Source organism: Tachysurus fulvidraco, chromosome 12 (assembly GCF_022655615.1).
Source record: "Tachysurus fulvidraco isolate hzauxx_2018 chromosome 12, HZAU_PFXX_2.0, whole genome shotgun sequence".
In the NCBI taxonomy this organism is placed as follows: Eukaryota; Metazoa; Chordata; class Actinopteri; order Siluriformes; family Bagridae; genus Tachysurus; species Tachysurus fulvidraco.
Genome location: NC_062529.1, coordinates 7,842,349 through 7,869,682, shown reverse-complemented (window position 1 = coordinate 7,869,682; position 27,334 = coordinate 7,842,349). Strand labels below are relative to the sequence as shown.

The 27,334-nt window shown below is 40.9% G+C and overlaps 1 protein-coding gene across 5 annotated transcripts in view; it reads right to left on the bottom strand.

Annotated features, from left to right (window-relative positions):
* LOC113659594 (signal-induced proliferation-associated 1-like protein 1) overlaps window positions 1-27,334 on the bottom strand; it is a 51,454-nt gene that overhangs the window by 21,043 nt on the left and 3,077 nt on the right. For 4 of the 5 annotated variants that reach the window (XM_047821910.1, XM_027172492.2, XM_047821913.1 and 1 more), the window contains exons 2-7: window positions 6,169-7,829; window positions 5,940-6,070; window positions 5,205-5,393; window positions 4,948-5,122; window positions 3,211-3,314; window positions 2,658-2,815 (exon numbers count right to left, since the gene is read on the bottom strand). In XM_047821910.1, the coding sequence (XP_047677866.1) occupies window positions 2,658-2,815; window positions 3,211-3,314; window positions 4,948-5,122; window positions 5,205-5,393; window positions 5,940-6,070; window positions 6,169-7,648 (2,237 nt within the window). In that variant the 5' untranslated portion in view covers window positions 7,649-7,829. Of the gene's footprint in view, window positions 1-2,657; window positions 2,816-3,210; window positions 3,315-4,947; window positions 5,123-5,204; window positions 5,394-5,939; window positions 6,071-6,168; window positions 7,830-25,375; window positions 25,846-27,334 lie in introns of those variants that run through there. The other variant, XM_047821912.1, reaches the window with a different exon arrangement.

Genomic DNA, 27,334 nt, shown 5'->3' with positions numbered 1-27,334 from the left:
ATGAAGGTCTAAGAAGAGTCCTGCACACATACACCACTTAACTAGTTCAGCCTCTTGAGGCAGTCAATAGGAGATTGAGTGCATGTGTGTGTGTGTGTGGTGTGTGTGTGTGTATGCATTTTCAAGCCTTTTTGGTTTTTATAATGCCATTAATCTGTTAATCGCACTTAATCCTTTTTCATCTGGAAAATTAAGACAAAATGCATGACAAAAAAATAAATAAATACATTTTTAAAGCGCATTGTGGAATGAGCGCCTCTGTGCCATCACATTAGGTAACAGTTCATGAAGCAGACACATAGTCAAACTTAATCAGAGCAGCATGTCCTTTACACCCTCAATAGAACTCTTCTGAAAAACGCTTCACAGTTTAACTCATCATGACATTCGTGACAAGTGGAGCGTGTTTCACTAGACACAACCAGGAACTATAGACTATAAATAGACGGACACAGAAAAGATTTAAGTGGTGAACCGAGAGTAAATATCTCATTTATATTGACTTTGCGATCCATTATTCTCCATGAGGAAGAACAGGGATATTATGATGCTGGGAGGTGGGTAGAAAAGATCCCAAAGGCACAAAGGCACACCTCATTAGAATAAACTGTTGACAAAAGGTGCTCCTGGATATACTGCTGTGGGCAGAATGTTCAAAATGTTCTTTAAAACTGGAACCGTCCACATCCACACTGACATGTTTTGCCAATCCATTTACCTTTCACAATGAAAATGGAACACATTGGCCTTGTACACCAGGTTTCTGACATCTCACTGTTTTTCTACGTCTCAGCAGTGTGTATGCTAAGATGGCATTACTAGAGGTTTCTTGGAATCTTGGAATTGTGGAAACGACATGACAATTCAGTGGCCATCAATTACATTTTAGTGTTAACCTTTTTTGTTTTTTATTAGTGTTTAACATTCTGGCCCTCAACAGGCCATGAAATTGAAAGAATTCTTGCAACAATGGACTGATGGACCTCACCGTCCTAAAAAATAACTGCCTGCTCGGACCTTTAATTCACAGCACATCATTGCCTTTAGTCAAGTCAGACCAGAGGGACATACTGCTGATGTTAAGATGAAGATTGTTTTCCAAACACCAAGACAAAGTCCACCTCAAACAGTCTCCAGTAACCATTACCAATAAAAATGCACCTAACAAGGGAAGAATCATAAAAGACACCAGACACCATGAATACTGGTGTATGGAGTAATACTGAAAGTGAAGAGGAAGGTTCAGTTCCCCAGTTCAGTTGGGGGTTCCCCAGAATTGCTCACCAGCCCCTGACAGATTGTTGCTGCTGGTCAGGCCAAGATCCAGAGGCAGGAAGGAACAAAATTCACCCAGTGACCCACAAGTGTGAGTAAGCTTTGTGGAACATAGAGATCAGAGCCTCAGTCGCAACCGTTTGTCTGGTAAAAAAATAGTTATTGCAACAAGGCCATAGTCTTTATGGGGTACTAGTGCTGTTAATGGTATTGGGATGATGCAGGAAGACTTCTAGAACACTCTCTGCAGTGTGACAAAGAACAGGTACTGCAGCATATTACAAAACTGGCTGGCACAAGCCTTCAACACCCTGGGGCTGATACTGTCAGGTCCCCACAGCCTTGCCTAGGAGGAGGTCAACAGAGGTTGTGGCTTCTGTGATTTGAGGGGATGTCTCAGAGCAACTGCCACAAGAAGGTGGGTGTGGTATCTACTGTATGCTGAACGCAAAGGCGCTAGCTTTGGCTACCAACTGAACTAATGACGTTCCCCAAATACTGACACTAATGGTCCACCCTTGCTACTGTTGCAGCTTGCACTCCAGCATGTCCTTGTATTTTGTCTTTGCATTCATGAAGCCACTTCTTCAGCTCTAACTATACACTTTTCTTGTCCTCCTTGTCTCCTAAATTAAAAATCTTAATCTTTGTTAAATTTTTAAGTTTCTTTGAATTCTATGATTTGTCACTGGTGAAATGTGCCAGACTCTCTTTCTAAGCGGACCAGAATGTGTTTAAAAATAATATTAAAGACAGATTTATCAGCACAGCACAATTCCTAAACAGTTAAGCTCAAAAAATTGAGCAAACACAAAAGCACACTCCTTAAACATTTTGTGTATCCAAATATGACATGCTTTCCATTAAAGGGGGGAGGGGGTACCAGACCCTCAAGAGAGGTGAGAGGTAATGGTGAAAATGTGGAGGGTGGGAAATTAACCAAGTACACAAACACACCACGGAAAAGAGAAGTGTTAAATCTTATATAGAGCTCATAGCACGTGTATGATGGCCACGGTACAACAAGGGATTCTGCAAGCATTTCCAGTGATACTGACGGAGGACCGAAAGTGTCAACTGCACAGCAGGATCCGGCACAAATTACGTATGCTGGCTATGCCTTTGTTCTACTTGCATGCACTACCGCAATAGATTAAATTGTCAAACCGGTGGAGATTTGCAAAATGGTAAATGGAGATTCACCAAATAAATCTGCCCTAAATTGTCCATTTCATACATACAATCAACTTAAAATGTGTGTGTGACAACAGAATAACACTTCAGTTTAATGTCTGCCAAGTGCCATAAACAAATAATGTAACAAGCTGATTTTGCTGTGAAAAAGCATAATGCTTAATGTTACACCCGATTCTGTTGCTTACCTGTAGCAGGTGTTGTCCGAGCAGGGATGGTGAACGCGGACGATGATGAAGACATGTTGGAAATGTGAACGGATGTTTTTGGGGGTGAAGGGAAGAGCTCCTGGCTCCTGGAAAACGATGGTGACGATATCATTCCCAATGTGTCTCTTCCTCAACAACTACACAAACAAGAGAAACATGAATATAAAGTACAGACAGATCATAATCACCAGATGCATAAACATAAAGTATAATTTAATTGTACATGCCATACGCAGTGCAAGGTTCTGAAGCACTGTATTGTATCTCTTAGTCTCAGCATTACAGTAGCTTTCAGAATTTCAAGTATCCAAATAATACTTTGTAATTTACTGCTTATGAGACACCTCATCTACTAATAACGGAAAATGACTCGAGGCAAAATTCGCTGTTGTGCAAACAATAACTAAACAAACAGGTATCTTTAGGCAAGGGCTGAAGAACTGGTGAAGTAAGCCCCAAAGCAAGATCTTATTTTGAAATAAAAATACAAACTTGATGAAAAGCAGACACAGAGACAGAAGCACTGCTTAACCTGCTGCTTGTTGTTTGGAGTGTATGGTAACATGGTTGACACGTGAAACATGATCTCATAGTCCTTGTATGCCGTGTACAGAGAGTGTGTCCCAGTGGAATCCGCTAGAAGAGAAGAGGTAGCAGACTGTTAATAATGACAACACTAGTGTGTTTTTTTTTTCATGTGATTTAGAGATACACACACCCAAGTACACTTTATGGGAGAACATAAAAGCAGATATATATACACAGGTATAGCTTCTAAGAAGTTAAACAGAAATGTTACAATGCCTTAATCTGCATTAAAATAAGTTGTTCGATTTATAGGTCACATGCTAGGCTTTGCACTAGCGTCTATGGCAGCTTAGCAATTCGAGCTAAGCTAGATACGTACATACACGCAACAGAGATGCCGACCGTCTGTTACATTCTGGATAGACATTTAAAGATCTTGTATATGACAGGGCAAGGTATAACTTTCCATCCTGTGCATTCAAGAGTGAATGGGATCTAGCTGCAGGTGGGAACTTAAATTGTGAGGAAGGAACTGAAGAAACGTTGGACTACACACGCTATTGGATTTGTTTGATTTGTTTTACTAAATTTACATAAAACTGAGGAAAAGCTCAATTCTTCCCTCATTGTTTTGAGACAAATTGACTGAAATCACAGCTCGGGGTCGTTCATTTGCATAGAAAATGAATGGTCAGTCGCGGTTGCGTCACTTGCTACTGTGTAGAGTGAATATACTAACAATACATACAAACACTTTTTTCCCACATTTATGCTAAGTGTAATACAAACCATAATTTCACCTGTGATGAATGTTAAATATAACATAATAAAACTATTTTAGTAGGCCAAGGTGAGCAGTTGTTTATCCTGAAAACCTAAAGTAAAATTTAGTCACATGTAAATATTTATTGTTTTAAAGAAAAGAAAAAGAAAAAACAAATTCGCAATCACAACTATAGGGAATTTTAACAAAAGTGTACATGTACTATCAACACCTAATGAGACCCAAAGGGGGAAAAAATACACAGCTGACACATTTAACAACAAAAAAAAAAAATTGGAGTTCCCAATTCATTCGGTTCCTTATTATAAAAAAAAACCTTATCAAAAGACAGTACTATGTATTAGCCTTAGCTTGGCTAAAAGACATTGAAACACATTTTATTTATTTTAAGTTCTGCTTTTATAGTCAAAAGAGTCTTAAATTAATTCCAAAATAGTCACAACTAAACCTTAAGTAAATTTAAATATATCTGAACAACGTGATGTGGAAATAAAAACAGTCAGTCATCCTGCATATGAGTTAAGGAGCCATTTTAACGCAGTGGTCTGTCTGGGTAAAGCTTAAGTTTTCCTGATCAAATCTTGTCAGGCTTTAATCAAGTTCATGGCGAGAGTTCCAGCCGGTTTGACTAAACGAACCTAAGCTCAAAAACATTGCGGCCTATAAAAAAAAAAAAATTGTATCTAATGATTTTACTAAAAAAAAATGTGTTCAGTAATTCAAATGTTGAGGGATTAAAGATGCTAGGCTGCAAAAGAATATTTAGAAAATATCAAGCCATTTACATAAATAATTGATAATTCAATTCATTTGTATAGCGCTTTTAACAATTCACATTGTCTCAAAGCAGTTTTTCTCCAAAGAGTTTGAGAACCCCTATTTTTAGGAATAGTCCATTTAGCCTAGAATCAGAGAAACAAATCTTCAATTATAAACCTGTGCAAGTATAACGCTTACTCTTGGTGTCCAGCTGAGCCCGGTACTTGCTGAATCCTTTCAATCGCACTTTCTCTCCAAGGAGCTGCAGGAACTCTTCATAGGCAGGACCAGCCATTTCATTGTTATACATCTCCTCCTCTGTGCTCTGGCCTGCACGACAGTACATTACCCCCACCTTCACCTGGAAGCTAAGCTGAGGATGCAAAAGACCCAGAAAAGAATTAATATAAAAACATCGCATTATACATGGCATGTATGGCTTTTGGTCTACATACCCCCTGCTCATCCAATTTCATCAGCTGCTCCGTAACTTTTGGGGTATTGAGGGCAAGCCGCAGGCAGGAAATGTCCAGCTCCTGTAACAGGTATTCTAACACTTCTTTAAGGGGTAGCCCTCGAGCAGTGCCATGTTTAGCAGTGGAAGGCACTGAATCCTCGAGCACAGAGCCCCGCAAGGTGGTCAGCTAAACAAAGAGAGTTACAGTCAGTGCCAGAATTATCGACATGCTTGACGAAGATAAGCCTGTACATAGGTGAATACAATATAAGTAGGGCAAAGAGGTATATTTAGAGCACTGAATGAAAAAAAAAAAATAGCACTCATATTTCAGATCTCTTATTTATTGATACGGTTTACTCTAAAATCGAGTCAAAAAGATTCCCTAAACTTTGGACAAGCAGTACACCGTTTCTCCCTTCTTCATTAAGCCTTTTCCCTGTATGCTTGTGTGTTTGAATTAGTTATCTAACAGCACTCTGTGGCCTGTCAGGAGAAATAAATGCCTCCGAAAGGTTGCTTCCAACAATATGAGACATCATGCCACAGAAGCTGTATTAAATACATTCCATAGGTCTTTTAACTAAGTCAATAAGCAATGCAATGCCCTTTACAGGAAGGTTTCTCACAATGCAGCAAATTTTAGAAATAAGCCTAAAATATACAACACATTGAAAGGTGAAGAAAGGTTGTCTGTTATCGTTATTTAGAAGGGGATAGGTGGTGAACTGACCTCACTAGTTCTGAATATTATTCGGTAGTTATACTGCTGGCCATGCTCCTTGTGGTCATCCAACTTCTCTCTTCTTATGCTTATAGCCACTGGGCCCAATACCTCGTCTATACCAAAGTAGTTCCAGTGCTCTGCAAACGTACAAATGGCATGACACACAATATATGAGATGGGTGAAGCACATCCTTTTGCTCTACAAAATCCCTGTATCCCAAAGGAAATACCTTACCTCTCAAGTAAAAGAATTTCCTGTAGTAGTACGCTCCAAGGTCCACATGCTCAATGGCATACTGCTTGTCACGGTCACCGAGTAAGCTGGCTGCATCTTTGGGACCTTCTACAACAGCAATGCCTCCATTGGCACAATGATGGTTTAGTGCAGTTTCATCTCGTCCAAAAACTCTGGAATTCCCACCACCCAGCTCACTTGGTACAGCAATCCCAGCCTTATTTCTAATGTCACCCCCAGTTTCAGTACAGAAACAAGGACATTTCAGTACTAATTCATTGCCGTCATCATCAGCTGTGTCCAAAGTCGGACTATCCCGCACGTTAAGTTCCTCCTGGCTGCCACCAGGAGAGCTGTATGGCAGGCTGTGTGTTGAAGATAAAGTGGATGTTGCTGAACCAGAAAATGCAGAAGCAGCAGAGGCACCAGAAGTAGTGTTTTTGCATTTGGCTGCAGAGTTCTGTCTGTTCTGGATCACCTCATTCATGTTAAACAACATGCTCTGGACATCATAATGTGCAAAACCTTTCTGGCAGACCCAGGGTTTTAATGGAGGTTTGGAATCTTCAAGCCGGTTGTCCTCCATATCAGAACCCACCCTTGGAGAATCCACATCTGTCCTTGCACTGCGGAGTTTCCTGAATATTGATTCACCCCCTGTCTCTGATTTTGACCTTCGCTTTGGGTGTTTGTCTCGTTCTCTTAACCGAATAGAAGGTGACTCGTTTTTCAAGTCTTCTATAACCGAGTCCAACAGATCCTGCTCTTTGGTAGAGACTGTTAATAGTTCTGCCAGTCTTTCAGGTGCTGGGCTGCGTTGGTCTTGCTTCTCCCCTTCATAGCCCTTTAACATCTCAAAGAAGCTGTTCCTTGAGATTTCAGAGGAAGAAATTGCATGCTGGTCAATAGAAGAAGTACTGCCATACTCCCGGTGCAATGGAGACCACTTTGTCCCTATAGTACCCCAATCCTCCCCACTATCCCCACTACCATCAACTTCACTTAAGGTCATGTCACTATTACTACGTTGTCGGATGCGTCTAGTGTTACCACGAGAAGAACTTCTGTAATCGTCAACTGTAAGCATCTGTGCTTCCAAAGAACTTAAACAACCGGTTGTATTTATCTTGCTCTGAAGTGTCTTTTGGATGTTTTGAAGCATTAAGGAATCTTGGGGGCCAATCAGAACACCAAGTTTGGGCTGACTACCTGAGCTAGCTCCTGTGTGAGTCATTGTATCGGAATTTGTGTTGGTTGGGCGCAAAGTTCCCCCATCTCTCCTTGGCGGCCAGTCAGCAACCCGAGCTCGGACTCCCATTTTTGGTACTCCAGTCATGCCCCCTGTCTGGTAAGAGTTTTCAGAGCGCAGAGGGTTTACCCCTCCATTGGTCTGACGTAACGGACGAGTATAAAATTCTTCAGGGGCAAGGACTGTCCCGACAGCAGGCCGCTCAGAAGGTGAGCGTTTCAGGCTCGTCATGGTGACGTCTCACCAAACTGAGCAGCTTAAGTCTGGAGCATTTTCGAGGATGGGGTTGTTGCGGTTCCACTGAGACTGTGTCCTTTTTCTTTGGTTTCCAGAGACTATGGGCATCGGTGCAATGTTTCTCAGGCCGTCATGGCGATCTTGTAAAATGGTCATACCTGATCATTCACACAACCTGCAAGAAACAGACTCATTCATGTTAGGAATGGCAATACCTGAGCTTCCTTCCTGGTATAAGGCATAAAAGACATTTTGGTACATTATGGTGAAACGATACATTCTGGTCACAAATATATTCATAAATTTGATTCATTTGATTCAATAATAAATTCATTTGTAACATATAAAAAAAAAGAGAGAACCCTGTAAATGTAAATGTACATTAGGTTAATCATATCTTAAAAATAAATAAATCACTTTGTAAATTCTCCCAAAAATTGGATTAAATAAACAAAGTGTTTGACCTGGGGACCTTTAAAACGATCTCGTGAAACACATTGAACTCAGCAGCAGAAAAAGAGCTTTGAAGTTGGCAGGATTCCAAATTTCCACAGACTCTGGTGTTGAAATCTACTCAAGAGTTTAACGATAATAACATGAAGGCTCAGCTGTTACGTAGATAGGGAAGTGGTAGCTCTGTATATAATGTTGGGCTACATTACATTTAAGGCATTTGAAACAGACCCTTATCCAGAGAGACGTACAACAGTGCTTTTAAGTCTCTATCGAAGAATACATTAACACTGGTTCACTAGGTTACATACTTACTATACCATCAGCCTAAAACTCTGGTCAGGTTGTTGTTTTTTACTAATACACATACAACAAACAGGAAAAAGTGCTTGTTTAAGTATTTCAGGCAGAGGTAGGTGTTCCCCATCGTTTGAAGATAGCCAGTGATTCAGTTATTCGGACATCTATTGAACGTTCATTCCACCACCTCGGTGCCGGAACAGAAAAGAGTCTTGCTGTATACCGGCCTCTTACCCTGAGGGATGGTGGGGGCAGTCGAGCAGTGTTGGATTATCTGACGGAGAGAGGTGCAGTGCGAGAAGTGATGAGCTTTGATGCAAGAGTTCAAAGTGCTAATGCTCTAAAGGTTGCAAGTTCAAATCCCAGCACGAACACAGTGCCTCTACTGGATCCATGAGTGACACCCTTAACGCATAACTGCTCAGTTGCATAGAATAATAAGATGCTCTGTATAAGGGTGTCTGCCAAATGCCACAAATGTAACCGAGTTATAGAGCTTTTTCGACTTCACAAGAGCAGATTTTGCAGGTTCTCTGAGGGCCTTTTTACACCTGGTCACTTCATGTGTTTTCTCGATCCGATAGCTATCTGATTTGTTAGAACTGTTCCATTTACATTAGGCCACATAAATGCGTCTTGGCGAATCGGATATCAATCTGATCTTTCTACTCCCGCCCAATATGCAAATATATTACACCTCATTTCCGGGGTAATTGAAATGGAACACGCTTTGGTGTATGCGGTTGCTACAAAAAACAGCATTCACTGTTTGCTGCATTTTCGCTGGTGACAGCAGTGCATTTTAAGACCCAACGAGACACCTGGGTGAAAGATCGGAGCCAGCGCTGGTGGGAAAACATATTTGTTTCTGGCGCGATGCACGACTCGCGAGTCACCTGCGAGTGACGTACTTCCGTTTGGGAGGAGTATAGCGCTGACGTATGTGGCTTGAACAACCACATGCATTTACACCTGTCCAGTTTCATCTGAAATGCGTCCCAGACCTCCTCCTGAAGTGGTTTGAGCGATCGGATTTATATCCGTCTCGAAACCGTTTCGGAGGACATTTAGACCTGGTCTTTTTTAAGATCGGATAGCTATCGGATCACAGAAAGCGCATGAAGTGACCAGGTGTAAAAACCCTCTGAGCTTTCCTCTGAGTTTTCTGCTTTCTATATATTTCATTTCCAAAGGTTGCACAGATTGAGGCATCTGGTGTTCAAAAAGGGCAAATGCATTATATACATAATTAATCTCCATACCATTTTCAAAGATATTAACACATGCTTCACCATCAGAAAAATGAAGCAGTAGTTTAATTAATGACGATATGCTTTTCAAAGAACTGGTCAAAGATTCATTCAAGAAGCTTTCACACATTTTCAGTTAATCAAACTATGAATTAAGCAACAAAATATTACTGGGATTTTCGGCTAGAAAACCTTTTACATAAGAGAACGTTCTTACAGATTAATTAAGATATTTCATCGCCCACTTGTCTAGTGAATATTTATGGTGGGTAAAAATATCTTGGGTTCGACATTATCTGAAAGGATTCTATACAGATTCTACCAGTCCTGAAAGAAGTTTTACAAACGCAGGCAAATCCAGAACAAGTCAAGAAGAGTTACTGCTAATCGTTTCAGAGAAAGTGATTTTCAGATCATTTTATTAGAAAAACTAAGAACAACATTAGGGCACTGAGATGCAGGACACAACAACCTTCTGTTTTAGATTACAGCAAGTGTCTTCAGTTACCATGGAGGTGCAGAACATATGTACCATGTCAGTGAGCTTTAATTCAATGATCATTCCTTTTCCCAGTGATCCATGTAACCGGAGTCTGGAAAAGAGCAGGTTTCCAATCACCTATATGGCTAAGAAAGTACAATTTCAGTCTCTTTTCTACTCTGGTCTCTTTCTCAATGACTTGTGGTATGCTTCTGTGCTCACTAAAACACACTACTACAGTTTTGTGGTATTAAAAAAATGTCCTAATCAGAACCAGCAGGAAATGAAATAACATGCTGCACAGATCTGAGCTCGAGTTAGGTTAGTACACATATACTTACCTAAGCCATTAAGACCTTCCTTACAGCATTATTAATGAAGCAATCACCACTGTTTACCAAATGACCAAACACAAGTAAACAAAAAGAGAACAAAGTCTAAAAATCAGCCCAAAAAAATTGTAATAAGAACACTAATGTAACACCAGTTACCCGTTCTCATTCGAGCAGTTATATAATCACCCAATCATTTGGCAGAAGTGCAATGAATAAATGCAGATACAGGTCATGTATCAGTTACTGTTCACATCGCACATCAGAATAGGGAATAATGTGATCTAGTTGATATTGATCATGGCATGGTTGTTGATGCCAAACCGGCTGGCATGAGTATGAGAGAAATCGCTGACCTCCTGGGATGTGAATGGTGTAACAAATAAAAACAAATAATTTAGTGAGCTGAAGATCTGCCATCAAAAACAGCAGTTTGATGAGAGAAGACAGAGGAGACTGGTCAGCCGGTTTGGGCTAACAGGAAGCCAAAACCTTCACAACTGTGGGGAGCAGAAACGTATGGCAGAAGACAACAAGTTAAACATTAAGGTGGATGAGCTACAACAGCAGAAGACCACATCGGGTACCATACCTGTCAAGCCTAGGTCTATGTTGTGTGCAGACTCACTCAATCTAGACAGATGAAGAGCATTGTTTTAAGAACACCAAAAAAATAGACCAGGCAGACATTACCTGAAGCTCTTGGCCTGTATTTGCATGATCTTATGCAGTGTGCTAAGGACTGGCAGATGGTGATAACTACAGCATCTCTAAAACCAAGCTCTGTAAGCATGCTGCTCTTCTCTACAACCAGATAGGACTCCGTCATCTCAAACCTGTTTATAATCATCATCATAGATATTAACAATGCTACTAGTTTTACTACTTTTCGACGTGACAGGAGCTTAGGGTCATTTTGGTCTCATCCAAGGACGATTATACGATATCTCAGAGCCAAATGGAAATCATTTATTCCAAAGAATATTTCAAATAAGATTGAAAGAGGAACCTGTTGCTGCATAACAGAGCGAGTCAGGATGTGATAAGATGTTTTCTTTATTCTTCTTTTTAAAAAAAAAAAAAAAAAAAAGTACAACAGGGAAGTGGTAGCTGAGTGTTTAAGATGTTGAACTACTGACTGAAACATTGTGAGGTCAAATCCCACCACTCCAGCTAATGGGTCCCTGAGCAAGGCCTTTAACCCTCAGCCGCTGCAATAAGATAAATGTACGTTGCTCTGAATAAGAGCGCCTGCCAAAGGTCATAACTGCATTGACCAGATACTCTCCAACTACAGCAGATATTAAACACTGACTCAGCAGACAAACTAAACATTAGCATAACTGCCTCTTAAAATTTGTGAAGTACTATTAACCGTGCATTTGAGTAGGGAGTAAAATACAGAATACATATAGCACTTTTCCTCAAATGACATCATCTTCTCTCAACTGTTTGGCCGAGTGGCTTGCTTGATGTAGCAATCAGAAAAAGAGAGGTTTCTTTTATATCATCAAGTCCTGCAAGGTTTTTCATGATTCCTGGGTAGCGTACAAAATGCAAAATCTAGGCATATTCTCAGCTAAATAATAAAGAAATCAGAAACGTTGGAATTCTTGATAAAACCGCAAAACAAAGAGGTGTGTGCAATGAGAAACTTAAAAATCATCACCTCAAATTTTGTTCTGAGTGGTAATTAAAACTAAAACGCATTCCAATAATACATGAGGGCAATTTTATAAAGTATCACATGGCTTTAGTGGAGAGACGGAGCTAATCTGGAGCTCTCCGGTCTAGACACATGATCTCTGTTGGTCATGCAGATGAGTCAAAGGCCATAAAGCCAAAAAGGGCACCAGGTATAATGACTGGAAAGTGCATGGTGTTGCTAGGCAACAAGCACCATGGTGTCATTTTCAGCAGAGAGATTAATATTAAAATTGCAGTGGGTAATATTTCTGATTTTCCATGTACAGATAACTATATATTATCTTATCTTCTCAGGTGGTGTTCCTGCTTTAAACTTAAATTTTGTTCTGCTTCCCTTTCGGATCGCATTTACAATATTGCTTTATACAATTTGCATTCATATAGACATGCATATTTATTTATAAATTCCTTCAGTGAGGTCTGAAGGAGGTAAGACAGCTTTAAGTTATTGTGAACTCACCACCATGGAATGACTGGCACAAACATCTGAATCTGAAGCTAAATGGAGTCCATTATCGGAGTTATGCAATTATAAGAGTTGCTTCAGTGTGTTTGCAATTGTACTTAAATGATGCAGAGTGTTGTTTGTTATTTTGTTCTGTGTTGGAATGCTGTTAGAGGTAACTTGTGCTTATTTCCTTTGGCTTGCATGAAAAAGATTTAATCTCAATCTGGCCATCCTGGTTAAGAAATTATATATACATATATATATATATACATATATATATACACACACACACACACACACACACAGACATGTGTTTCATGTCAAAAATTTATGACTTATGTCAGGAATGTGCAAATTTCAAACCCATCCATTTTACAGCCAAGTTGGTATGTGTTTTGAATTTTGACATGAATTTTCTGTGACGCCAATATATTTAAAACAAAAAAAAAGTTCCTTGAACGTATTATTATTAGTCTAGTGGGATGTGTTATATACAGTATTTTCCGCACTATATGGCGCACCGGATTATAAGGCGCAGTGTCAATTACGGGGTCTATTTCTGTACTTAACCCATACATAAGGTGCACCGTATTATAAGGCACTATTATAAGGCACGTGCTAAAACATACGGTCTACGAAAAAAAGTAACGGAAGCAAAACAGCGAGTTTAGTTGAACTTTATTCTACTATTTAACAATACATACATTATTTTTTAATCAATCTTCTCCCACAAATCCATCAAAGTTTTCTTAACTTGGCGCAGTATATTTTCTTGCTTCCTCCACTTCCAAACCATAGATTCATTGATGTTGAATACTTTCAGCTGCTCTATTCCCATTTACAACCACGTAACTGATAGCCTGTAGTTTGTATTGTGCCTCGTAAGCATCTGATTTTTATTGGCGGATGGCAAACCAACTTAAAGTGCATTTACCGCCACCTACTGCACTGGAGTGTGGAGCGCATAACGGTTAGGAAGAAAGAAATGTTGTTTTGCAACATACCGGTAGTATACCTACCGGAGGCGTGCTGGAGGTAAGCATACGTACTGTACGTATTACGTAATGTTCTGTGATTGGTTTATCACGGCCAGCGTACTTTACGTAGTGTATGTATTACGTCCCTGTGTCAGCGGGAAATGATCCGACAGTCAATCAAGCGGAGCGCTTACCATAGTCACACAACATTTTTACTGATTTTTGGAACTCAGTTCACACATAAGGCGCACCGGATTATTAGGCGCACGGCCGATTTTTGAGAAAATTTAAGGCTTTTAGGTGCGCCTTATAGTGCAGAAAATACTGTAAGTGAAAATAATCCAAAGCCAGGATGGTGTGATATGGCCAAAAGCAAAGTAGATTATAATTGCCACACAAATGTGTACTCTCTCATACTCGCCTGTGTATCTTGTGTAAACCCGGAAGATTTGAAAAGCGTCCGTGTCTTTGAGTTCCAAGTGATGAACTATAACACATTAAATGCTTAACAAGTTCCTGCAGAGCAGCAGTCGTGCAGACGGACAAGTCCTGTTTTGATATAAAACTTTCTGCTCTTGTTGTGATGATAGTCATGAGCTGCGTCATATGGTAATCTCTGACCGTACGTTTGAAGGTGCTGAACAGTCAATGATACAGAATGCTAGTTTGTTCATTGGAAGTAGATGAATGTGGGAAGTGTGTCTGTGTTTTTGTTTTGGAAGGTCGTGAGTTCGAATCCCAGAGCCACCGAGCTGCCACCCCTGTGCCACTGAGCAATGCCCTTAACCCTCAATTGCTCAGCTGTAGAAATGAGATTAATGTAACTTGCTCTGGATATGTAAATTAAATTACTATTTATTTTTCAAATTCACACGAGTCACGTTATTTTAAACAAAACTGACTCCCACACGGTGTGAGTGGATTTACAAGCGAAGTCACGACCCCTGGTTTTTGGCAGCCCTGGTTCACACGTTTTTTGTTGCCATTTTCCATCTGACCTTGTTCATTTAAAGAACAGATTGTTCTTAATGAGTCAGAGAGCAACATGGAGGGGAAAATGAATGTGTGTGTGGTGTTGTTCTACACTGTGGGCATTGGATTAGACCTTGCTTGTGTCTGGACAGTGTATTTAATATCACAAACCTCCCACTGTGAAAACTCTGCATGCCAGATTGAGGACACTGCTTTCACACAGTGCAAGCAAGACAGCATTGCTAACATTTAGTACTAATTACGACAAAGTGATTTGTTAACTCCAACGCATGGCTGAAGGTTCCTCTGGAGAGGAACGCACACATACACACCCCTATAAGAACAAGTGCAGACTAGACTTTGTTTTTCAGTCAATAATTGATCCCATTCCACATACCTAGTCTACTAGATTAATTTAGTGCACTTGTCATCTTTCACTATTGACAGCAGTCTGTTTCACAAGTAAGGTTTAAATAACCAGGAAAGGTTTAAATAAGGCCGGAAAAAAGCCACAGGAAGAATACAGTTTTCCGAAATCTTTTGTCCCGGTTCCAGAGCTAGCTGTGAGAAAGTTTTCAAAGCTTGTAAGTTCCGGCCTTGACAACAGAGCGAGAGCAAACACTGACGAAGGGCGAAACGCTGTATCGATTAGTGAAGCTGTCCAGCATCGCCACAGGCTGTTATGTTAACATCATGTCTCTCACACACACACACACACACACACAGTTTGTTTCTGAATTATAAGAAAGCATAAAGTGATAATTTACTGCCAAGAGTCTAGACCACATTCCTTTTTCCTCTGAGGAAGATTTCACTCGTGTGTTGCACTCTGGGTTTTCCTTTACGTTCTACTGCCTCAGCAAACACTGTCTCACACTCTACATCCTTTTATAACACTGTCGGATTAGAGAAGACCTAATTAAGTCCCTCTCTCTGTTAAGATGTACATGTCCTCTTGCTGCCTGATCAGATGCCAGGGCCAGACACTTATTTTTATGTCCTTCTATGACTCCACTTTTTGAGTCATCCTGATGCTCTTACTCCTGCTTGGAGCATTCAGCAACTTGTGACACATTCTGCTGCGGTGGACAGATCTCTAATAAATCTTTTTTTTTTTTTTTATTTTCACTACTTAAAATCCCACCCATGCTTCAGTGGGAAATCTCACTTGGATATTGACCCAAAAAAACCTGCATTCGCAATAAGTTGTGTTTAAGGTCAAGAGATGGGATCTATTAGGCAGTTAGTTCTCAAATTTGATGCGATGGAGGCGGAAAAAAAAAACGTAGCAAGCGTAAGAGTAAAGAGTTTTTGTCAAGGGCCAAATTGTGATGGCTAGTCGACGGAGCGGCTCCAAAACAGCAGGTCTTGTGGAGTGTTCGGAGTATACAGTGGTTAGGACCAGCAAAGGGCTCCAGAGAGCAAATAACTCTCACTCTTTGCACTTTATGTGGTGAAGACTACTTACAAGTCCTTAGCCCGGTCTATATATGGTTGAAATGACAATAAAAGCTTCTTGACTTGACTTGACAAAGAAGGACAAGCTAGCTACAAGGTCATGGGAGGTTAAAGCACATTGTTGTGTTCGCTGGGAGTGAAAGCTAGTCCGTCTGATCCGATCCCACCGAGGAGCTACTGTAACACAGATTACTGGATAAGTTCATGCTGGCAGCAACTACAAAGTGTCATTCAATTCATTACAACTATAAAGTTTCTGTAAACATTTACTAAATGCATGTTCAATGTTGTTCCACTGTGGAAGATAAAGTAATGCAGTGATTACGTAATAGTTTCATCTGTAAAGCTCTTTCTTCCCTCCACCTGTAAAAGCACTATCGCGTCACACAGGACACAATTTCACAACTCAGCCACAAAAGCTCAGACAAAGCCAGTGAAAGGATTTAAATTATTCACAGGGCGAATTGACAGCTGTCTGAACAAACTGTGAATGTAACGCCTCCTGACTAGCACACATCCCCCTCGGGGAAGCAAACAAAGCCAGGGTGAAAGTCGAATTCCGAGGACACGGGAAGTAATGAAGATGAGTAAGAGGAGGAGGGACTGGAAGGTGTTAACAATCTCAGCGACCTTGATGAGTAGACAGACTATCCTCCCTGTGATCTCTGTCTGCTCAAAAATAAAAATAAAATCCATGACAAGCGGCAATCATTGGAGTCCAAGCACCTGAAGGATCATTAGGTTTTTCTGTGTCAACTGTCAAAACAGACATGTCTTTATTCAAGGTATGATGCGCAGCCGGTTACACAATCTCCATGAGAACACATAGCCCCTGAGATTTAGCTGATTTGGTCAGACATGCTGTGCAATTCAGAGGAAGTCACTCCTGGCTCTTCTTGTCCATTTGAAATGAACAATGCCACAGTGGCTTGTGACCATAGATTTGATTTGGTTTGCCTTCCTGGTTTATGTCTACCTAAGTGTGGCAAGATGACAGTAGAAAATTAGCCAAATATAGCCAAATATTACTATCTAATGAGGTTAGCTGTGCAATAGGCATTTGAGTGTCATCCATCATACAGTCTAGCAGCATTACAGCAGGATCCTACAAATGCAGTTGTTATGGATTAAAAAAGATTTCATGAATATCATTATAATATTTAAAGAATAAAACAGTAGTATTAAAAAAAAAGATAGATAAGAGGGGAAACTTGGGATTAGGTTGAGAATAAAGTCCTTGTATTTGTTAACTGAGAATTTGTTGGAAAAGGCAGAAGCTGGATTTGAGGATATCTGTCAACTAAAGAGTCGATTTCCTCTATGACCGTGTAGTTCTTCCTTTCATATAAAAACAGTGGAAATAAACCAACCCCTCATTTTAACACACAGACTTAAACTTCTGCCTGAGAATCCTAGAACATTGAGACTTTTCTCTAATAATATTAGACAAACTGGAATAACAATATAAGGTTAGACTATAAAGGGAAACTTCCAGAAAGAAAGGGCCATGTGTATTTTATTCAATGCTGCAGTTTTCATCCATTAAGATGAAACAGTAAATGATCGATGGCTCGGCCGACCTAGAGGATAACGAGGACGATAAGAGGATCACTTTGGAGCTGATTTGCCCCTGCTGACCATCGCAACGGGTGACCTGGTTTTATTCGAGCAATTCCACATTATTCTGGTTTGTGTGTGTGTGTGTTTGAGATGAAAAAAATCCAATCTTAACCTTTAAACCTTTTCACAATGCTGGCAGCCCCAATCTGTTTGTAATCTGTAGATGGTATATTTTCATAACCTTATTTTACAAGGTCCCCATTAACCGAGTGTGGGGATCACTGGTGGAGTGTTGAACTCTGGGTAAATCTTGGCTTGTCTAATGTCAGAGATTTGAAGTCTAAATGCAATATAGGACAAATAGTAAAATCTGTGAAATCTGTCATAATATCTGGTGTTTTTCTCACATGATCCGCATGGGTTAAGGTTGCATAATCCTGTGTGGAATAGGTCAAGTTCCTTCTGAAAGAAATGTTTATGTTTTGACTGAAAAGCAGCGAATCTTAGACATAATTGTTATAGTTCGTGTGCCTATCGGCTCAGCCGTACGTCTTCTGTTGTTAAACAATGAGTGTGTGACTGGTACGTGGTACTGGAGGCACAACTTCTGGCTTGGCCTCAGGACACACAGGAAAAGGAAATAAGAAAACGACTGGCACCATCGTCGGATGCAGTGCCGAGTGGAAACGAGTAAAAGGGACCCGAAGACGGAGTTTTACTCTCCTATTATTCTCCTGCTGTGCGGATGCTATTAGACTTCACACATGATTCACAAGAGAGGTTCAGCTCTTTTATTAATACATGCCACACAGCTGGAATAAACTGCACACGCACAATAAACCAGTCATTTACTTCTGTAGTTAAAACTGCTCATAGAGGAATTACTCCACAGTAAATTCTTTTTAAGTTTACATTTGTTTATAGGGCATTTGGCAGGATTTTATATCTTTACTTCTTTATATATGCTGCTGTTTATTTATTAGTGCTGCTTCCACGTTGTTCTTGTAAACGGTTACAGCTAATTAAATTCTATGTTTAAGGCTAAGATACGTTGTAAACGATTAAAAACAGTGATCTGACTGAGCCATGGTGTTCCTGTGGGGCAGTTATTCAGAAGTCAGGCCAGATTGTGACTCATACCTCTAATAAGCAAGGTCGTCGGCTCAATACTGGCTTTGGGTCACTGATCATCTTTCTATCTTTTAACAAGTTTTGAAGTTGTTTAATAAACAGTCTCCAGAGGTGGAAAATTCAGTAGCCAAAACTCCGGAGATGGCTTTTATTTCGTAGTTGGACAAGAATTTTAAGCAACCAGACAATCACTGTTAATTATTTTCCACTTGCAATTGATCATCCAAAAAGAAAATCAAGCAAAATAAGTAGGAAAACAAGAAAAACACCTATTTCCACCATTTCAGTTATAGGAGAGTAGCTGTGCAGTCAGGAACTGCTTGCTGGCAGCAGCAATTGCAGAAACCCGGTGATTCGGCATCATGTTCGACATAATCCTTTCCTAATTTGGCCGTGTGCTTTCCACATGGCAACATCCTTCTTTTGCTTTGCTCTCATATCCTCTCGCTGGCAATCCTGTGAGACTCCTTGCGAGTTCAGCATAAAGTATTTGAGATGCAGGAAGAACGGAGTGGCCAGGCATACTTACACGTACGTGTACACTTCATGCCATGGCAGCGGAAAAAAAAAAAATAACAGAAGCAGGTTACGCTTTGGCCGTAACTGCTAGTCGCTAGCACTTAGTCAGATATGTTTAGTAATAACAGAGGAACACAGTGAGGAATGCTGCTAGGACTGGAGTCGGTACTGCACCTAAACCTACCAATTATGAGCTTTAACTAAGCTCAATCTAAGCCTGAAATAAAATATGAACTATACATTGCTGATACTTATTAAGCCCTGATAAACTAACACATTGTCTTATATACTTGATGTAAAATCATGCTCACAAAATGCGAGTGAAGACACTGGTGGCTTGGTACGTCTGTCAGCACGGACATTTGAAGTGAAGACGCATTAGATAAAGACGTTTGCTTGCTCTGCCCTGAAGCGGAAAAACATTAGCTTCTAAGATTGATGCGAGACACGAGTGATTCTAAAAGGAAACATATTACACAATATAAGGAAAATGTTAATATTTTTGCCTCTTAAAGCTGCAGGCACCATGTTTTTATTTTAACTTGCTGACTTGATAGCCATCACGATACTTACTCGTCCCAAGCCTACCTGTTCATATAACCCGAGTAATCAAGGCAATGCGACATCTTGTAGAGACAACCTGGATTAAAATGAACAACTCAATTCCCCCAAAAAATACAATAATCTCAGATAAACCTTTTAACCCTTTAATAAGCCTGCTGGAACTTGGATAACCCCTGACCTTTAAGTTGTACCCTGATTCCTGTCCAGTTAACCTTCTGCTCCTCAATACCTTCTTTATCAGCTTCCCGTAAGATTCGCAAAGACAAACGCTGCAATTAAGAGTGAGACGGATGACTGTGTGTGGGTGTGTTCGTGCCATGTACAGTGTACTCATAAAATATGTGGAGAGATTGCAGATGTCAGGGGTTTAATTGCTATTCTTGCCCACAAGGCAGCCATCAATCTCATATGATGATTTCCAAATGTGTAAAGCAGCAGACACACAGTCAGGCTGACTAATTTCCCCTTTCTTGCCCAATCACTCACCATACAGGCAGGCGAAAAAATAAATAATTAAAAAAATAAGTGTGTGAGAGACCACAATGCCCACCGTATGACTAAAATAGTCCTAATAATAAACGCTCATGCAACATGTGACGTTTTTTTTTCCACAGATAATTTTTGTAACAGAGGCTGAACAGACGTAAGCGATGAGCTTGTTTTGGCTTTAACTAAAAATGCCAGGTGATAGTTTGAGATAAGCTGCACTCGTCAGAAGGTCGTGTAAGCGGTATGTCAGAGTGGAGAGCTGTCTGTAACAGCCAGGAGCATTTGGCGGCCGGAAAACCCGCGAGTTCGACACGAAATGCAGCAGTCTGGTTTGTAAGGAGCAAAGCCGAAAGAATGCAGACGACCACAGCGCCCTGGTCTGATAAGTAAGGAGCAAAACATGACATGGCACGTACAAGGAGCTGGTGTGCTGTGGCCGCTTACTGCTTCCACCGCAAAGATGATCATTTTCAAATAACAGTGTGCCCTGAAGTGTTTTCTCTCTCTTATACTACAACAGTTACAATTTTTTTTTATTTTATGAACAAGTCAGGCTTTTACCAGGGCAGTGGTGGCTCAAGTGGTTAAGGCTCTGGGTTGTTGATTGAAGGATCAGGATTCAAGCCCCAGCACTGCCAAGTTGCCTCTGCTGGGCCCTTGAGCAAGGCCCTGAACCCTCTCTGCTCCAGGAAGCTGCATTATGGCTGACCCTGTGCTCTGACCCTAACTTTCAAAGTTAGAATATGAGAAGAATAAATAATTTCACTGTGCTGTAATGTATATGAGGCTTGACCTTCTAATGTTGTAGAAGCTCCATGAGATAAACTAGCTCCTGTTAGCACTGATGCTAGAAACACACTGGTCTGTTACGATTTCTCTGTATTAAAGAAAAAAGAAAACGCAGCAAAAACCAGTATGCTGTCCCATGACTCTCTTGTGTAATCACAGCTAGCAGTTATGTCAGAGGTGCTGTTATGTGATTAATAACACACTCTAGACCGTGTGGTTATACACCAGTAACACACTCTGGAGGGTGTGATGCAGCACAACACACATTATTTTCAGGTAACTGCGCGATCTGGAGTGTGTTTGCTTACAGAGCGGCCGTTTCGCCATTGATTACAAGGTTTCGTTTCTTAATTAAATCATAAGTGTTGCATTTTAACAGTTTATAGTTCGATTAAATGTCATGGACCATCTGAAAGACAAGTTTCAACTGTCGGATGACACGCTAACCCTTTGCACATGCTCGTTACTGTTACATAGCGCTTATAACCGATAATTCTTCCATAAATGTTAAAATAAATAAAACGTACGACCACAACGTATACGTTTTACTTTGTTAAACACGAGACGGTTTTAAATCTGTCGCAGATTATTGAGTGCTTGCTGTTTGACCCGCATGATACAGTACGGACTATAGAAAGATTAACGTATTAGACGGAGTGTAACGAAATAAAAGTACAATCATGACTACTGAAGCGTACAGCTATTAAAAACACAATAATGCACAGCTCCTGATCACACCGACTGGGGAATTCACCAGATTATTTCTAACGGACATGACAACAGAAATTGACTGCTGATTCACTGGGCAGGAGCCACAATATCAATACAAGGAGGCAAAAAAAAAGTCCAGGTCTAACATAATAATCCATAATAACTCTAACAGTGCAGACAGTCCAGGCAGTCAGGACCTTTCTTTCCAGACTGAGAATCCAATTACTACTGATGCAGTTCCACATTGTCTTATTTGGAAAAGCTTTCAGACACAATCACGGCACATTAGACAAAAGGACAGTTAAGATTACTTAAGGAGGCCCAAGCAGGTGAGACCGGTAACTTGATCCGACATGAAAACGAGTGTAACTTAAGACTTGCTCCTTGCTTTGGCCCTTGTTTATGAGAGAGGATATTTTAGCACCTACGGTATAACCAAGCCGTTTTTTTTTTATTATTTAATACGCTTATTAATGCCTTCACTTCGGTCCCAATTTCACACATTTCAGAGGATTCTTATTGAAGCCCTGGCTAAAAATGAACCACCATATCAGTGTTAAAAGAAATCCAGATGATTCTGCCCTTACTTGCACCTCCGTGTGGTTCCCCAGAATGGCTGGGGAGAAGATACAGCACAAACATGTACGGGCGTGTTTTCCTCGAAGGAGAAAAAAAAAAGTAGCAGCAGCTTACAGCAGCGCACGCCGCTCAGAGCTGGGAAACGCCTCTAGTTTCTCTTCTCTTAAGCCCCATTGCACTTGTCTGGTTTGAGAGAAGCCTGCCAAGTGCTAACTATTTTCAGACACAGCTGGGTTCGGGAATGGGACCGAGACGGGAAAGCATGCTCTGTTTAGCTCGACTGCGGTTCTGGCATGAACCGTGTCCTTCATTTCTTTCCTAGAGCCAGCAATGCTGAGCTTTTTACCTGCACAACCGTTATTAAAAGAATTAAAAGAACGTGATCGAAATCTGGAAGCAAATTGAGACGGAGAGGTGACGCTTGCTGAAATCGAACACTTCCCAAACACCTGCTTAACTCCTTTCTGAACTCTGCTCCTGTATATTCGCATGAACATCATACAAGTCTATAGCATGTCCTGCACCTAGTTACTCTTCACTGCCTGCCAGAGCTCCAGAGAGAAACGTGCCCTTTCCTGTTGATGACTCGTATTTACTAAGTGAGCCCTTGGGGCACGGACGACAGGACTAGATACATATAAGCGAACATGGGGAACAATGAAGTGAATTTTGACTCATGAATCCCCTAAATCCTGTTATGAATGCAGAGGAAATGTGATCGGGGAGCCTGTGTGAATTGTTCGCATGCATTTCCTCCGATGCAGCTCTAACAGAAAAACAAAATAAATAAATGACAGGTCTCTAGTGGTCTGAACTGACTTTCACACAAATACACACAGCTTTACCGTTCCCAGCAGCACCACAGGAAGCCAAGTCATAGACATTATTGAAGAACACAGGCAAATTAATGAGTGGCTGTCGAGCGATGCCAGGGCGCGTTACAGAAGGGCACATTGACTTGCAAATTCATTCTGCCACAATCCTGCCTTTAACAGAAGAGCAAAAATGCTGAGTCTGACGATTGCTTATTCATGTGACTGTGTCAGACGACTGACTGCTTGTTGTGCCGCAAGTTAACTGCAATTCCAAAAAGTGGCTTTTAAAAATGTGATGAGTGCAAAAGGCTGAAATTATATTTCGTTCATTAACACTTCTGGAGCATCGATCTAAACAGTACTAATCCCAGAGTACTCGACATGCTTTAGAGCACGTGTCATGGACGGATTTGTGCTCAAGTCTCCATCAGTGAACATGTCAGACTTGGTGTTAAAACTAGAATGAATTTCCAGTTTGATGATAAATACACCGGCCTAAAAGGGAAATGTTTTATAAACGCACTATCCGGTGAGGGTGAAGGATGGATTCCCTTTTGAGTCTGGCTCTTCTCAAGGTTTCTTCCTCGTGTCGTCTCAGGGAGTCTTGTTATAATTTCTAAACAATTAAAACTTTCTCCATTGGAGGAAGGCACAGTTATTACATCAGGAAATGTTATTAATGTAAATATTTGATCAAAATGTATGAGCAGTTTCAATTATTTTCGATCACGGGGTCTGCTAATGAATCTTCGAAATGAACGAGAGGTCGGTGACAGAATCTATGGAAAGCAGCTGCTTTTTCTCTCTCTGAGGTAACAGCATCTCCAGCATGGCCTTTATGCACTAGCCTAGCATTGGAGAGCTGTGCTGTTGAGTGAGATTTATAAACACCTGTTCCGACACCTGTGCTGTCCACTAACGAGCAGATCTCGGTCATCTAGACCCGCCCCTCTTCCACTACGCAAGCAAAACGGCGGAAATTGAGCGCATGGAGTGTCCAACATTCCACACATTATATTGGAAGAATAATAATGATGCATCATGGTGCATCAAAATGGTGCAGAATAGTTTATAAGTATGCAACATGGGACACACCTCGCCTCACAGTCCCACACATCCCTCGCCCCATGTCCCTTCGCCTCACACGCCCCACACCACTTGCCCCACCCCCACTCGCCTCACAAGCCCCACCCCCACTCGCCTCACACACCCCACCCCCACTCGCCTCACACACCCCACCCCCACTCGCCTCACACACCCCACCCCCACTCGCCTCACACACCCCACCCCCACTCGCCTCACAAGCCCCACCCCCACTCGCCTCACACACCCCACCCCCACTCGCCTCACACACCCCACCCCCACTCGCCTCACACCTCAAAGCATGCTGTTGTTAATAAACTGATGAAAAACATCAGTAGATAATGTTCCATGGTAGTGAAAGAAGGTAGAATTTAAATAACAGGAGTGGAAGTGAAACTGAGCATGTAAACCTCAATCGACCTGCTTCACACTTGGAGGGGATTTTTTTTTTTTTTTTTATACATCCAAGGCATCCTCATTGCAATTTACAGCTAACGGCAAACTACAGAAAAAAACTTCACTGGGACAACAAATTAGTCTTCTTGATGTCTGACGTCAGCTAGCATACCAAGACTGGTATTAGATTTGGAAGCGAAATTTATTCTGGGGACTGGAAATGCTTACATACGAGACTCAACCGGTTTCTCTTTTGTTAGGATATGATCTTATTATGTTTATACATTATTACACATATTATACTTACGGTATTATGCATGTTATTTCACGTGAAAGAGATTAATGTGCATGTGCAAAATAAACTCTTAAAAAAATAACTAGGCTTAAAAGTATTTAAAGAAAACAATATCCAAGTGTTGATATCAGCTAATAGTCAAGGTTTTAGTATCTGCGTCAGAAAAGAAAAAGTTGTGTTGCGTCACCTCTAGATAAAACTTTAACCAAGCAGAACAAAAAAAACAAAAGAGGCAGACGTAAACGTTAGATGTTTTGGGACAGATGATATGAAGTTTGCTGCGTCTGAACCGGAGTGAAAGAGATACTTCTGGGTTTTGTGTTCACATGGTACATAAATAAATGTACCAAAAATGCTGTTTTCAGGGCAGCACGCATGCCTGACGACATTAAAAGGAAAAAGGTAAACAAACCTTTGGTAAGCGCACGTTGGTGGTTCGCTGTGTTCCGAATCGGAGTGGGATTGTTCTCCACTGCATGTGTGTTTACCTTACATCGTCCCAAGCTCACATGGAGAACACGACATGACTCGCCATCTTTTTTTAAGTGCGATTATGTGCAGTAAAGCTCCTCACCACTTCTGTGTCCCACACGGTTTCCCTGCCACTCGTGCTGCACGTGTGTTGTGGAAACTAATGCCGTCGTCATCGGGTTAAAACACATGCGCGGGTTACTTTACTTCCTGAACAAGTGCAGACCTGAGTAGGAGTTGTGTTCATTTAAATCGCTGAACACTTTCAGTGCAACCCGAACTCACGCTTAATCTTAAGTTCAGTACAGCGATGCTGGTCTACATGACTGCTTTCTCCCAAAAATCACCCAAACATGGAGGACTCACAACTGGTGCTAAAGAAAATGTTCTGATGATTGGATGTTACATGCAAAACATGGCTAATCACATAGAGTTCATTTTCCTGAAGCGAAAGGAAGGAAAGTCCGATCAACATGCAGAGCAGGTGGTGAGTCATGTTCTAGGCAGAGGAAGAACATCCAGCTGTGACCTGCTCGCCACTTAGCGCCGGGTTCGGAGTTAAACATTTGCTCTGTAGGGCGGCGGACACTACGAGGAAGGTGTTAAACAGCTTGCTCTGCTGTGCAACTCCATTTGGTAGATACTAGAACAGCAGCAACAAATAAAATAATCCATTGAAGAAGAAACGGGGATCTTCGCTCGCTTTGATCACAGCTTCAGAATAGCTGGGTGCAGGAGTTAACGGTAAAGGAGTTTTCATAACGTAACTGCCTGAAATATCATCTACCAGCGTGAGGAAACTGTAATAAGGAAGCCTAAAATAGGTTTTAGACTCAAGTAGAGATGGTAGTGTCTCAGAAAACATTAAATTCCTGGATCGCTGTGCTTTCGAGTGTGCTATTTTTAAGATTTTTTTTTTTTAATTCAACATACTGGGAGAAACTAAAATAAGAGAAAACTAGATTTCTACATTGATAAACTACCAAAGACGACAATCTAGCCTTAACTATTTTAGTATAACCAAATAATCTAGAACTTGGACGCTGCTGCAGTGTTTATATAGCGTTTAACATCAGCCTCTTTTAATGGGACACTGCAAACAGACACTGATATACCAAAAACCTACAGTGTGAGGACGACGTGCCAGAACGTTTCTCCGCTAGCTCGACAGCAGAAGATCAGAGGAAACTTGCTGAGGCAAAACAAAACAGGAAAAAAAAACAACCTGCAAATAAACTTTCACACAGTGAACCTTAACTATTAGCTCATAAACGTCCTGCAGCATGTCAGGTAATGCTGCAGTTAAAGGGAAATTATCCTCGCTGAACCACTTGCATATCAACGATCAAGAGTGTGTAAGTTTAAACCTTTTTAGTTTAAACTTGTTTCATTGACACAGAGGTCAGTTTTCACTTCAGTTGCATCCCATATCGCATACTTAGGCACTTTTCTACACCATCGTGTGGAGTCGTGTGTTCGCACTGAAAACTTCGACGAGAAAACACTTCACATACCAAGATGTTGTATTTATTCAGCCGCAATAATGGTGCTTGGAATGTTGGACACTTTGTGCACTCGACACTCGTAGCTTTGCTGGATAAAGGGGAGGGACAACCAGGAGCTGATGCTGGACATTAAAAGAATTCAAGATGGTCGACACGCTCTGGTGGACAAAATATACAATCAAATCATACAAAAGGCTTTTAAATTAGCCCACGGTGTGTGAATTTTTTTTTTTAATTCACTGTATTTCACTAAAGCGTTTGAAGTCGTTCGTTATTGACTGGGAAACTGCTTCTGCTTCCAGTAAGAGCTGATAAAACCCTTCTAACGTTCGCAAAGTAGACTATCGTACAAAATGCATAGTAAATCAGTTGGGACAACAACATTACCCACAATG